The sequence below is a fragment of the Oncorhynchus gorbuscha genome, linkage group LG02, assembly GCF_021184085.1.
Source record: "Oncorhynchus gorbuscha isolate QuinsamMale2020 ecotype Even-year linkage group LG02, OgorEven_v1.0, whole genome shotgun sequence".
NCBI lineage: Eukaryota > Metazoa > Chordata > Actinopteri > Salmoniformes > Salmonidae > Oncorhynchus > Oncorhynchus gorbuscha.
The window spans coordinates 53241956-53254119 of NC_060174.1; the positions used below are offsets into that span (position 1 = coordinate 53241956).

The following is a 12164-nucleotide window of genomic DNA, read 5'->3' on the forward strand; positions in this document are numbered from 1 at the left end:
AACCAGTCAGTCCTTTAATTTGAACATCAATGTCCACCCATATATCACTATTGTAGTAATGCTTGTGTGAGGCATGTTTGCCAGTGTCGATAATTGAGCTGAACCAGGCTGGCAGTTTCGTCTTATATTCACAGAAACTATAAGGTTTTCATATTTGCAGTAGCATGAAATATGTTATTTCACTACTAAACCTATCTTCAATCTAATCAATATGTTATACATGTAAACTCAGCAAAAAAAGAAACGTCCTCTCGCTGTCAACTGCGTTTATTTTCAGCTAACTTAACATGTGTAAATATTTGTATGAATATAACAAGATTCAACAACTGAGACATAAACTGAACAAGTTCCAAAGACATGTGACTAACAGAAATTGAATAATGTGTCCCTGAACAAAGAGGGGGTCAAAATCAAAAGTAACCGTCAGTATCCGGTGTGGCCACCAGCTGTATTAAGTACTGCAGTGCATTTCCTCCTAATGGACTGGACCAAATTTGCCAGTTATTGCTGTGAGATGTTACCCCACTCTTTCACTAAGGCACCTGCAAGTTCCCAGACATTTCTGGAGGGGGAATGGCCCTAGCCCTCAACCTCCGATCCAACAGGTCCCAGACGTGCTCAATGGGACCGGGCTCTTCGCTGGCCATGGCAGAACACTGACATTCCTGTCTTGCAGGAAATCACGCACAGAACGAGCAGTATGGCTGGTGGCATTGGCGTGCTGGAGGGTCATGTCAGTATGAGCCTGCAGGAAGGGTACCACATAAGGGAGGAGAATGTCTTCCCTGTAACGCACAGCATTGAGATTGCCTGCAATGACAACAAGCTCAGTCCGATGATGTGACACACAGCCCCAGACCATGACAGACCCTCCACCTTCAAATTGATCCTACTCCAGAGTACAGGCCTTGGTGTAACGCTCATTCGTTCGACGATAAACACAAATCTGACCATCACCCCTGGTGAGACAAAAATGTGACTCGTCAGTGAAGAGCACTTTTTGCCAGTCCTATCGGATCCAGCGACGGTGGGTTTGTGCCTTACAACAGGCCTACAAGTCATCAGTCCAGCCTCTTTCAGCCTATTGCGGACAGTCTGATGGAGGGATTGTGCGTTCCTGGTGTAACTCGGGTAGTTGTTGTTGCCATCCTGCACCTGTCCAGCAGGTGTGATGTTCGGATGTACCAATCCTGTGCAGGTGTTGTTACACATGGTCTGCAACTGCGAGGACGATCAGCTGTCTGTCCTGTCTCCCTGTAGCGCAGTCTTAGGCGTCTCACAGTATGGACATTGCACTTTATTGCCCTGGCCACATCTGCAGTCCTCATGCCTCCTTGCAGCATGCCTAAGGCACGTTCACACAGATGAGCAGGGACCCCAGACCCCTTTTTCAGAGTCAGTAGAAAGGCCTCTTTTAGTGTCCTAAGTTTTCATAACTGTGGCCTTAATTGCCTACCGTGTGTAAGTTGTTTGTGTCTTAATGACCGTTCCACAAGTGCATGTTCATTAACACTTCTTATGGATCAAATCCCCTTAGCGGGATCGATTTGACAACATCCAGTGAATGGCAGAGCGCCAAATTCAAATTAAATTATTAGAAATATTTAACTTTTAATTGCAATACACCAAAATAAAGCTTATAACTTCTTGTTAATCCAGCCACCGTGTCAGATTTCAATAAGGCTTTACGGAGAAAGCAAACCATGCTATTATCTGAGGACAGCACCCCATCAAACAAACACATGACAATCATATTTCAACTCGCCAGGCGTGACACAATACTCAGAAATAACGATATAATTCATGCCTTAACTTTGAAGATCTTCTTCTGTTGGCACTCCAACATTTCACATAAACTTCACAAATGGTCCTTTTGTCCTTTTAATTCCGTCGTTATATATCCCCAAAATGTACATTTTTTTGGTTCTATTAAAACGGGCTTGCCTAATAAAACAGATTGACCTCAAAAACATTTTTCCTGGATGGATTGTGCTCGGAGTTTCGCCTGCAAAATCAGTTCTGTTTTACTTACAGACATTTTTCAAACTGTTTTAGAAACTTCAGAGTGTTTCCTAGCTTCTGGGACTGAGTAGCAGGCAGTTTACTTTGGGCATGCTTTTCATCCGGACGTGAAAATACTGCCCCCTATCCCAGAGAGGTTAATGAACAAGCATGGGAAACAGTGTTTATACCCTTTACAATGAAGATCTGTGAAGTTATTTGGATTTTTATGAATTATCTTTGAAAGACAGGGTCCTGAAAAAGGGTTTAGATGTGCCTGTGCCTCCTCATATATGTGAGGAAACTAAGTAAAATGGCTTCTCTTGCACTGCCTAGCCCTTCCCTCTACAGCCCTGCATCTGGCTCAGTACAACCCAGCTATGCTCTCTCCAACCCCTTGTCTGGCTCTACACAACCCAGCTCCGCCCTCTCCAGTCCTGTGTCTGCCCCTACCCCCTTATCTCCGGTCCCTGTGACTGATTCAGATCAGGTAATCAGCTTTAAAAGGGGCATTCATCTATTTTCACACATTCAAACCAAAAAAGTTCTATTGCATATTTTATTTTATGAAAAAGTCAAAATACAAAAACATCCCTGTTTCCCTGTTAAAATAGGTTGAACCCCCCCAGGGACAGGGGTGTTTGTTGACAAGCTGGCCTGGGCCTATGCTATAAATGCCAACTCTGCCTCATCCTTTGTATGGACATTGATCACGGCTGTCTATCCCGTGGAGCTCTTGCTGGTGAGCAACCTCCGGGGATGTCAAAGTGGAGAGGACCACACCATCAGCCGCTAGAGAATACAAAGCTGGATGCCATCTACAGTCAATTTAAAAACAAATCCAAATGCTAACAGGAATATAGGCCTTTGTACATTTACTTACTTTCATCCTTTATTGTAAGTGTTTACTTAATTTATTTTATACCATAGGGGCTACTCTCCAGAAGTAGCCAAGCACCCTTCCAGTTAACTTCGGCTCAGCTATCAACACAAAAATCTCTGAGCTGCGTCCCATGTCCAAGAATAAGGAGCGGAATGTAAGCTTAATGGATATTTTTTAATAGAAACGAGAATGGACATTATGGAAAGACCATGTAAGTCGTTAAGCTTAAAATTCACATTCTATTCATAATTCAAGATTACTGTTCTGTTCCATAGTACAACAGAAAGTTAAGCTAAGTTAAAGGAAGTAACCCAGGACACCCAAAACTATACCTTCTGCTGTTTGCCTCTAATAGGATATACCGTACAATGTTAAAATAACTGTCCGTGAAAATCTCACTTTAAAAGTTGATATTCTATCAACTCATACCCAAATGATGTTTTTGACTCATCCTATTCTCGTATTTGTGGGGAAAGCATACATTGGAAGAAATGAAAATATCTATATTTTTAAACCACCTCAAACTTGTATCTCAAACAGACAGGCTTGCTATTTCCTCATAGACGATGATGATGAGCTAGCCAATCAGCAGGCTACTTGCATTAATATTTTTTATGACCGGTATATGCCCTCACCATTCTGTTGTTGCGGTAAGTCACACCTTTACAACACAGAAAAGCTGCCTTTTAACATTCTTAATTAACATGTTTGGGGGGGGACTAAAACTATTTTACTCATATTGTAATTAATTATAGGTCATATTTCATACAAATCTGGAAACACTGGACCGTTACTTTGAACATGGCCTCCTTACAGTAGGCCTATTTCTCAATCTAGCTGTATTTTGGAATGCACTATATTCGGCACTTCAGGGAAATATTTACCAAAGGCAATCATCCTTGTTGCGTACATATTATAACATTTTTTATAAAAGATTACCAGCACTGTGTAGACACGGTTTGAGTGATTGTTTGGCATCATTGTCAGGGAATCGTAATCTGTTCAACTTAAAAATGTTCAACTTAACAGGTTGTCTGATACGTCATCATGCTTTCTCTTATAAACAGACCAGTTAAGGTTTTATTTGATTCTTAAATTGTGTCATGCAGAACGTACACATGGATAAATAGATAGTATTATAAACTTTTTATAAAATGCATGTGTTTTCTAACCGTGGAAAGTCATACCTGAAATAAAACATTATATAAAAATGTGTATATAATTTTGTATATAACAACTTATACACGAAACTCAAAAGTAACAATTACATTTTATAAAAATCTATATAACAAATATACAGTACCTGTCAAAAGTTTGGACACCTACTCATTTTTACTATTTTCTACATTGATGAAGACATCAGAACTATGAAATAACATATAAGGAACATTGTACTAACCAAAACAGTGTTAAACAAATCAAAATATATTTTATATGAGATTCTTCGAAGTAGCCACCCCTTTCCTTGATGACAGCTTTGCACACTCTTGACATTCTCTCAACCAGCTTCATGACGTAGTCACCTGCAATGCAATTCAATTAACAGGTGTGCCATGTTAAACCTTAATATGTGGAATTTCATTCCTTCTTAATGCGTTTGAGCAAATTAGTTATGTTGTGACAATGTATTGGTGGTTTACAAAAGATAGCCCTATTTGTTAAAAGACCAAGTGCATATTATGGCAAGAACAGCTCAGATGTTGAGACCAGTGTTTCTGCGGGTACTATTTAATGAAGCTGCCAGTTGTGGACTTGTGATGAGTCTGTTTATCAAACTAGACATTCTAATGTACTTGTCCTCTTGCTCAGTTGTACACAGGGGCCTCCCGGGGCGGCAACGCTCTAGCTAGTGGTTAGAGTGTTGGACTAGTAACCAGAAGGTTGCAAGTTCAGATCCCCGAGCTGACATGGTACAAAGCTGTCGTTCTGCCCCTGAACAGGCAGTTAACCCACTGTTCCTAGGCCGTCATTGAAAATGAGACTTTGTTCTTAACTGACTTGCCTAGTTAAATAAAGGTTAAAAAATGAACAGGGGCATCCCACTCCTCTTCTGGTTAGAGCCAGTTTGCACTGTTCTGTGAAGGGAGTAGTACACAGCGTTGTACGAGATCTTCAGTTTCTTGGTAATATCTCACACTTCCGGCTTCATTTCTCAGAACAAGAATAGACTGACAAGTTTCAGAAGAAAGTTGTTTGTTTCTGGCCATTTTGAGCCTGTAATCGAACCCAAAAATGCTGATGCTCCAGATACTCAACTAGTCTAAAGGACCAGATGTATTGCTACTTTAATCGGAACAACAGTTTTCAGTTGTGCTAACATAATTGCAAAAGGGTTTTCTATTGATCAATTAGCCTTTTAAAATGATAAACTTGGATAGCTAACAAAATGTGTCATTGAACACAGGAGTGATGGTTGCTGATAATGGGCCTCTGTACGCTTATGTAGACATGACATAAAAAATCTGCCGTATCCAGCTACAATAGTCATTTACAACATTAACGATGTCTACACTGTATTTCTGATCAATTATATGTTATTTTAATGGACAAAAAATGTGCTTTTCTATCAAGAACAAGGACATTTCTAAGTGACCACAGACATTTGAATAGTAGTGTATATACAGTTGTATATACAGTTGAAGTCGGAAGTTTACATACACCTTAGCCAAATACATTTAAACACAGTTTTTCACAATTCCTGACATTTCTGTAGCTCAGTTGGTAGAGCATGGCGCTTGTAACGCCAGGGTAGTGGGTTCGATTCCCGGGACCACCCATACGTAGCATGTATGCACACATGACTGTAAGTCGCTTTGGATAAAAGCGTCTGCTAAATGGCATATATTATTATTATTATATTAAAAATGTAAAAAGTCCCTGTTTTAGGTCAGTTAGGATCACCACTTTATTTTAAGAATGTGAAATGTCAGAATAATAGTAGAGAGAATGATTTATTTCAGCTTTTATTTCTTTCATCACATTACCAGTGGGTCAGAAGTTTACATACACTCAATTAGTATTTGGTAGCATTGCCTTAATATCGTTTAACTTGAGTCAAACATTTCGGGTAGCCTTCCACAAGCTTCCCACAATAAGCTGGGTGAATTTTGGCCCATTCCGCCTGACAGAGCGGGTGTAACGGAGTCATGTTTGTAGGCCTCCTTGCTCGCACACGCTTTTTCAGTTCTGACCACAAATGTTCGATAGGATTGAGGTCAGGGCTTTGTGATGGCCACTCCAATACCTTGACTTTGTTGTCCTTAAGTCATTTTGCCACAACTTGGAAGTATGCTTGGGGTCATTGTCCACTTGGAAGACCCATTTGTGACCAAGCTTTAACTTCCTGACTGATGTCTTGAGATGTTGCTTCAACATATCCACGTAATTTTCCTCCCTCATGATGCCATCTATTTGTGAAGTGCACCAGTCCCTCTTGCAGCAAAGCAACCCCACAACATGATGCTGCAACCCCTGTGCTTCACCGTTGGGATGGTGTTCTTCGACTTGCAAGCCTCCTCCCCTCCAAACATAACAATGGTCATTATGGCCAAACAGTTCTATTTTTGTTTCATCAGACCAGAGGACATTTCTCCTAAAAGTACGATCTTTGTCCCTATGTGCAGTTGCAAACCATAGTCTGGCTTTTTTATGGCGGTTTTGGAGCTGTGGCTTTTCCATGCTGAACGGCCTTTCAGGATATGTCGATATAAGACTCGTTCCACTGTGGATATAGATACTTTTGTACCTGTTTCCTCCAGCATCTTCACAAGGTCCTTTGCTGTTGTTTCGCACCAAAGCACATTCATCTCTAAGAGACAGAATGCATCTCCTTCCTGAGCGGTTTGACGGCTGTGTGGTCCCATGGGGTTTATACTTGCGTACTATTGTTTATACAGATGATCGTGGTACCTTCAGGTGTCTGTAAATTTCTCCCAAGGATGAACCACACCTCCAATTGGCTCAAATGATTACATCATTTTCTGGAATTTCCCAAGCTGTTTAAAGGCATAGCCAACTTGGTATATGTAATCTTCTGACCCACCTGAATTGTGATACAGTGAATTATAAGTGAAATATTTTGTCTGGAAAATTACTTGTGTTATGCACAAAGTAGATGTCCTAACTGACTTGCCAAAACTATATTTCGTTAACAAGACATTTGTGGAGTGGTTGAAAAACGAGTTTTAATGACTCCAAGTGTATGTAAACTTCTGCCTTCAACTCAATAAATATACTGTATATATATATTTTATATATATATTTTATATATATTTTATATATATATATATATATATATATTTTATATATATATATATATATATATATATATATATATATTTGTGTGCGAATAAAGCATCTGAATACTTATGTAAAACCTGCTTTTGCTTTGTCATTATGGGGTATTGTGTGTAGATTGATGAGGGAAAATTACATTTTAATCAATTTTTTAATAAGACTAACGTAACAAAATTGGAAAAAGTCAAGGTGTCTGAAAACTTTCCGAATGCAGTTAAAATATACAAATACACCAAGCCAAAAATGCTAAATCTTACCTTGTGACTTTTTAGATGACTTATTAGATGTTTTAAAAAATACTTTTCTGCCATACAAGATTATTATTTGATTTTCATAATTATTTTCATATAGGTATTTTGCTGCCATTGTATGTTTGTGTGTTTAGTGAAGAATAGGACTAGAGTCTAGGGGTCGTTTTTGTACAGAGCTCAGTTAAACGTTCCTCACCTGGCGTAATGGCCACGCCATTCTCGTTGACCACGGGAGGGCTGCAGTCCTCCTCCTCAGGCAGCTCCAGGCTGGCTCGCTGCTCCATGTTGCTAACCGACTGGTTCCTCTTCCTCTTGCCCTGGGCGCTGGGCCAGGCTCCGGGCAGCAGCGCCTCACTCACATTCAAGGGAGGGGCCGCAGGACTGGGCTCGGCTGGGGGCTTGGGTGTACCGTACAAGTTCTCTGGAGAAAGGAAAACAAACGCACATTGAGGTAGCAAGGTGCGGGTCAGTGGAACTCAAAACACAAAAATAGAGGTTGCCGCAGACTATTGCTCCACCGATCCAATACATTTATTAATCGTCAGGGCACATCGAAATCAAATCACTTTTTATTTGTCACAAGCGCCGAAATGCTTAGTTACAAGCCTTTAACCAACAATGCAGTTCAAGAAATAGAGTAAATAAAATATTTACTAAATTAACTTAAGTTTAAAAAATCCAATCAATCAAAAAGTAACAAGAAATATACATAAAAATAACGAGGCTATATACAGGGGGTACCGGTACAAAGTCAATGTGCGGGGGTACAGATTAATCGAGGTAATTTGCAAAGTGACTATACATAGATAATAATCCGAGAGGGGGGAGGGGTGATTACTGGCCATTTGATTAGTTTAGTTGTTCAGCAGTCTTATGGCTTGGGTGTAGAAGCTGTTAAGGAGCCCTTTTGGACCTAGACTTGGGTGACTGGAGTCTTTGACAATTTTTTGGGCCTTCCTCTGACACTGGTTAGTATATAGGTCCTGGATGAGAGAGATAGAGAGAGCGTGGGGTAAATGTGTGCCACACAACAGGGCTCTGTTCAGAGTTTAAAGCTGTGGGTGATTGAGAGAGCTCAAGTAAGGAGATGAGAGATTCAGCATGGACAAGCACAGCTACCTTTGACTGACATGCAACAATAAATGTATGGCTGAGTTCTGTATGTTTTGACAAGGTAGATTTTTTTTACTCATGATATTTAAGTTTTGAAGCACAATAAGGCATTGATTGCTATGGTGATGTTTATTTTATCTGTACATGAAATCTTCCTGTCAGGGGAAATACATTCATGATTAAATATTGAGAGCGAGCCAGAGACGTCTTATGTCATTATCTCTTCAATATGAGAGAGAGAGAAAGAGAATGAGCAAGAGAACGAGAGAAATAGCAGAATAAAGAAGTGGGAAGAGGGACAGAGATCAGAGAGAGCAAGAGAAAGAGACAGATTAAACACAGCCATAGCAGTTGCATTTGATTCCTTTTATCCAAGCAGGAGAAGCCTTTAATTGCAGGCTGTGAGGAAGCCTTCTGTCTCCCTCCACACACACACACACACACACACGCACGCACGCACACACACGCACGCACGCACGCACGCACGCACGCGCACACGGACCCGCATACACATACACTCACTCACACACACCAAATGCCCTGAGTTTGAGATAAAGCTTCATACTGTACATCCCTTCACATATACATCTCTCTAACCTGTCTGTATATGTATAAGCAGTGTAGTGGTGGAGCATCCTACATATTCCTTCCACGTAACAGATATTCAAATGTGACAGACATCACACTGCTTGGTTAACAGTGTCACTTCCTCCCTAAGCAGCTCTTAACCTGATTTGAACTTGGGCTGGTGCGGTGACCGTAATACCTCACACTGGCAGTCATGAGTCATAACCGCAGTCAATTCCACATGACCATTGAATCACGGTACACTCCTCTTATGCACTCTGGACATGTGTTGGTAGTCCCCAATTTTATAACGACCATCAGGTCGCTAATTGCCTGGTACTCAGCGCTCTATTGTCCCTCTAACCACTCTGACATCAATGCAAATGCCTTTGTAAATCACATCAAAAACTTGTTATCAAAAGAGTACCATGCTTTTTAAGCTCACCTTGATGATTGATCAATTTGAAGAAAGAAGTTCAACCACTGAGTGGAAAACATGGCCATTGTTGATGTTGTTTCAAAGCCAAACACAAGGAAATGGACAGCGCTTTTTAAGGTGATGATTAATTCAAAACACCCATACCATATACAAGCTTATGCATAGGTTTATATATGAGCCCAAGCCCATTAAAAAAATAATTAAAATAATGGTTGCGCCATTATACAATACATAGCCTAATAGCCTACCACTCAGGCCTATTGTACATGGCACATTTTTTAAATATTTTTAATAATTGGTCTAGCCTATACTCCAAAAGTAAATGCATTCTAGTAATCGCCTTTGAGTGTGGACTGTATTATTATGCATACTGGATGGACTGTTACCTTAAGCTCCAAACTTTTATCAAGTCTGGGAGAGAACATATAGGCCTTGGCAAAGCTGTTTGTTCATTGATTGTGCAGGGTGGCTTACAGAGTTAGCCTACAATTACAGTGAATTTGTATTGGATTTAGTAATAGGGCATTTTATATATTTTCATAACAAATAGGCTGACACATTACCTTTAGAAACAGAATATCGCACCACCTTGCGTTTCCATCTCCTCTCGCTCCTTCATTCCTTTCTCAAGGGCACAGAGAGAGCATGGTGTTCTTATAAGCCAGACATTTCTATATGCATTCCCGTGTGATTGCGGAGTTTTGATGGTTGCCAATAAAAAGAGGAGGATCCCAGTTGCTACTATATTAATTTCTCAGCTGCTAATATTAAACAAATGCTCTACTTTAAAACCGGAATAGCCTACTCGGCATGATCGAAAAACGAACTGCGGAAAGCAGCCTCCATTCGCTATTTTTTTTTTTTTTTCCGCCTGCCCCTGTTCCTGCCCATTTCATAATGGGTCATTCTAGATCGAATCTAATTGAACATGTCAGTAAAGACAAGATTCAATTGAGAATAGCCTGATGGGTGAAAATATGATAATTTGATTAAAGAACAGCGTGAGGAGCCTGAGGCAAGGAACAGAGCGCAAGCTTTTTTGAGACTTTCTCAAAACATCAATAGCCTGTCGTCGCATCATGCAGCCCATATATTTTTGATTTCTAAGACATTTTCAGGGTTTATATCAACACAACCAAAATTGCCAAATAAATCTCAATCTAGCGTAGGGGAACCTGTTTTAAATTATAACTTTTACACTCAAAATAGCAACTTCGTAGGCATACCCACTCCGGAATGGGAAAATATCCTTTCTATTTCAATAAGCTAAGTTCAATTATATTCTTCTTACGCATACCATGTAACTCAAATAATGGCATGGGACTTATAAGCATATCTTGTCTGCTAAATGTACAAGTCTAAAGCCTATGGCATGGTGCATAGGCAGATAACATAGGCCGACTCATATTCTGTTCTTCTGAAATACATTTTCCTCATATCATCATGTTTCTTTAGACCTGCTAAAAAAGAATTACGGATTTATTGTGATGGTGTATATTAAATTGATTAAATTTTTTAAAATTATGTAGATGCTCCAAATGAGCACATCAGCTGCTTGTTTGTGTGGAGGCATTGATATGCTAAACCTGTTCATGTTAATATGTAAAAAAAAAAATATTTAAAAAATAAAATAAATAATTAAATAAATAAAGTAAAAATATGTTTGATGTCCTCTGTGCCCATATGAATAACCCCTGTGATGTAACTGGAATGATGAGATAGATGTTGTTCTTTTATGTTTTATCATTTCACTGCCGCACTGTGTTCCATCTTGTCTAGTCATATTGTCTCAAGAGGACCACAATGGAAATAAGTCCCAGACTTTATTGTTTGTTATCCTCAATTATTTTATTCATGTGCATGTATGTCTTATAAGTTTAATGTGTGCTTGTTTTTTTTAATGGTCGAATTAATAAACTAAACTAAACTAAATGAACTGTCAATTACCGTGAGGCCAGCAGTCATTTACATAACAGTTAGATGGCGCCGGCAGAGATGGTCGCCTTGCTTCAGGTCCTTAGAAATCTATGCAGTTATTTTTTTAAATGTATTATTTTTTACATTGTTAACCCAGAAAATCGAAAGTGTTATTAAATACAGCCGGGAAGAACTATTGGCTTTTCCTTGCTGAGCGGCCTTTCAAGTTATGTCGATATAGGACTATTTTTTACTGTGGATCTAGATACTTTTGTACCTGTTTCCTCCATCTTCACAAGGTCCTTTGCTGTTGTTCTGGGATTGATCCGCACTTTTCGCACCAAAGTACCAAAGTAGGAGACAGAACGCGTCTCCTTCTTGAGCGGAATGACGGCGGCGTGGTCCCATGGTGTTTCTACTTGCGTTCTATTGTTTGTACAGATGAAGGTGGTACGTTCAGGCATTTGCAAATTGCTCCCAAGGATGGACCAGACTTGTGGAGGTCTTGGCTGATTTATTTTGGTTTCCCATAATGTCAAGCAAAGAGGGACTGTGTTTGAAGGTAGGTCTTGAAATACATCCACATGTACACCTCCAATTGACTCAAATTATGTCAATTAGCCTATCAGAAGATTCTAAAGCTGTTTGAAGGCACAGTCAACTTAGTGTTTGTAATCTTCTGACCCACTGGAATTGA

General features: G+C 39.7%; 1 protein-coding gene across 8 annotated transcripts in view; it reads right to left on the minus strand.

Moving 5' to 3' along the window:
- The window catches only part of LOC124004185 (membrane-associated guanylate kinase, WW and PDZ domain-containing protein 2-like), a 252761-nt gene that overhangs the window by 135923 nt on the left and 104674 nt on the right, over positions 1-12164 (minus strand). For all 8 annotated transcript variants that reach the window (XM_046313016.1, XM_046312969.1, XM_046312961.1 and 5 more), the window contains exon 4: positions 7628-7852. In XM_046313016.1, the coding sequence (XP_046168972.1) occupies positions 7628-7852 (225 nt within the window). The remainder of the gene's footprint in view (positions 1-7627; positions 7853-12164) is intronic.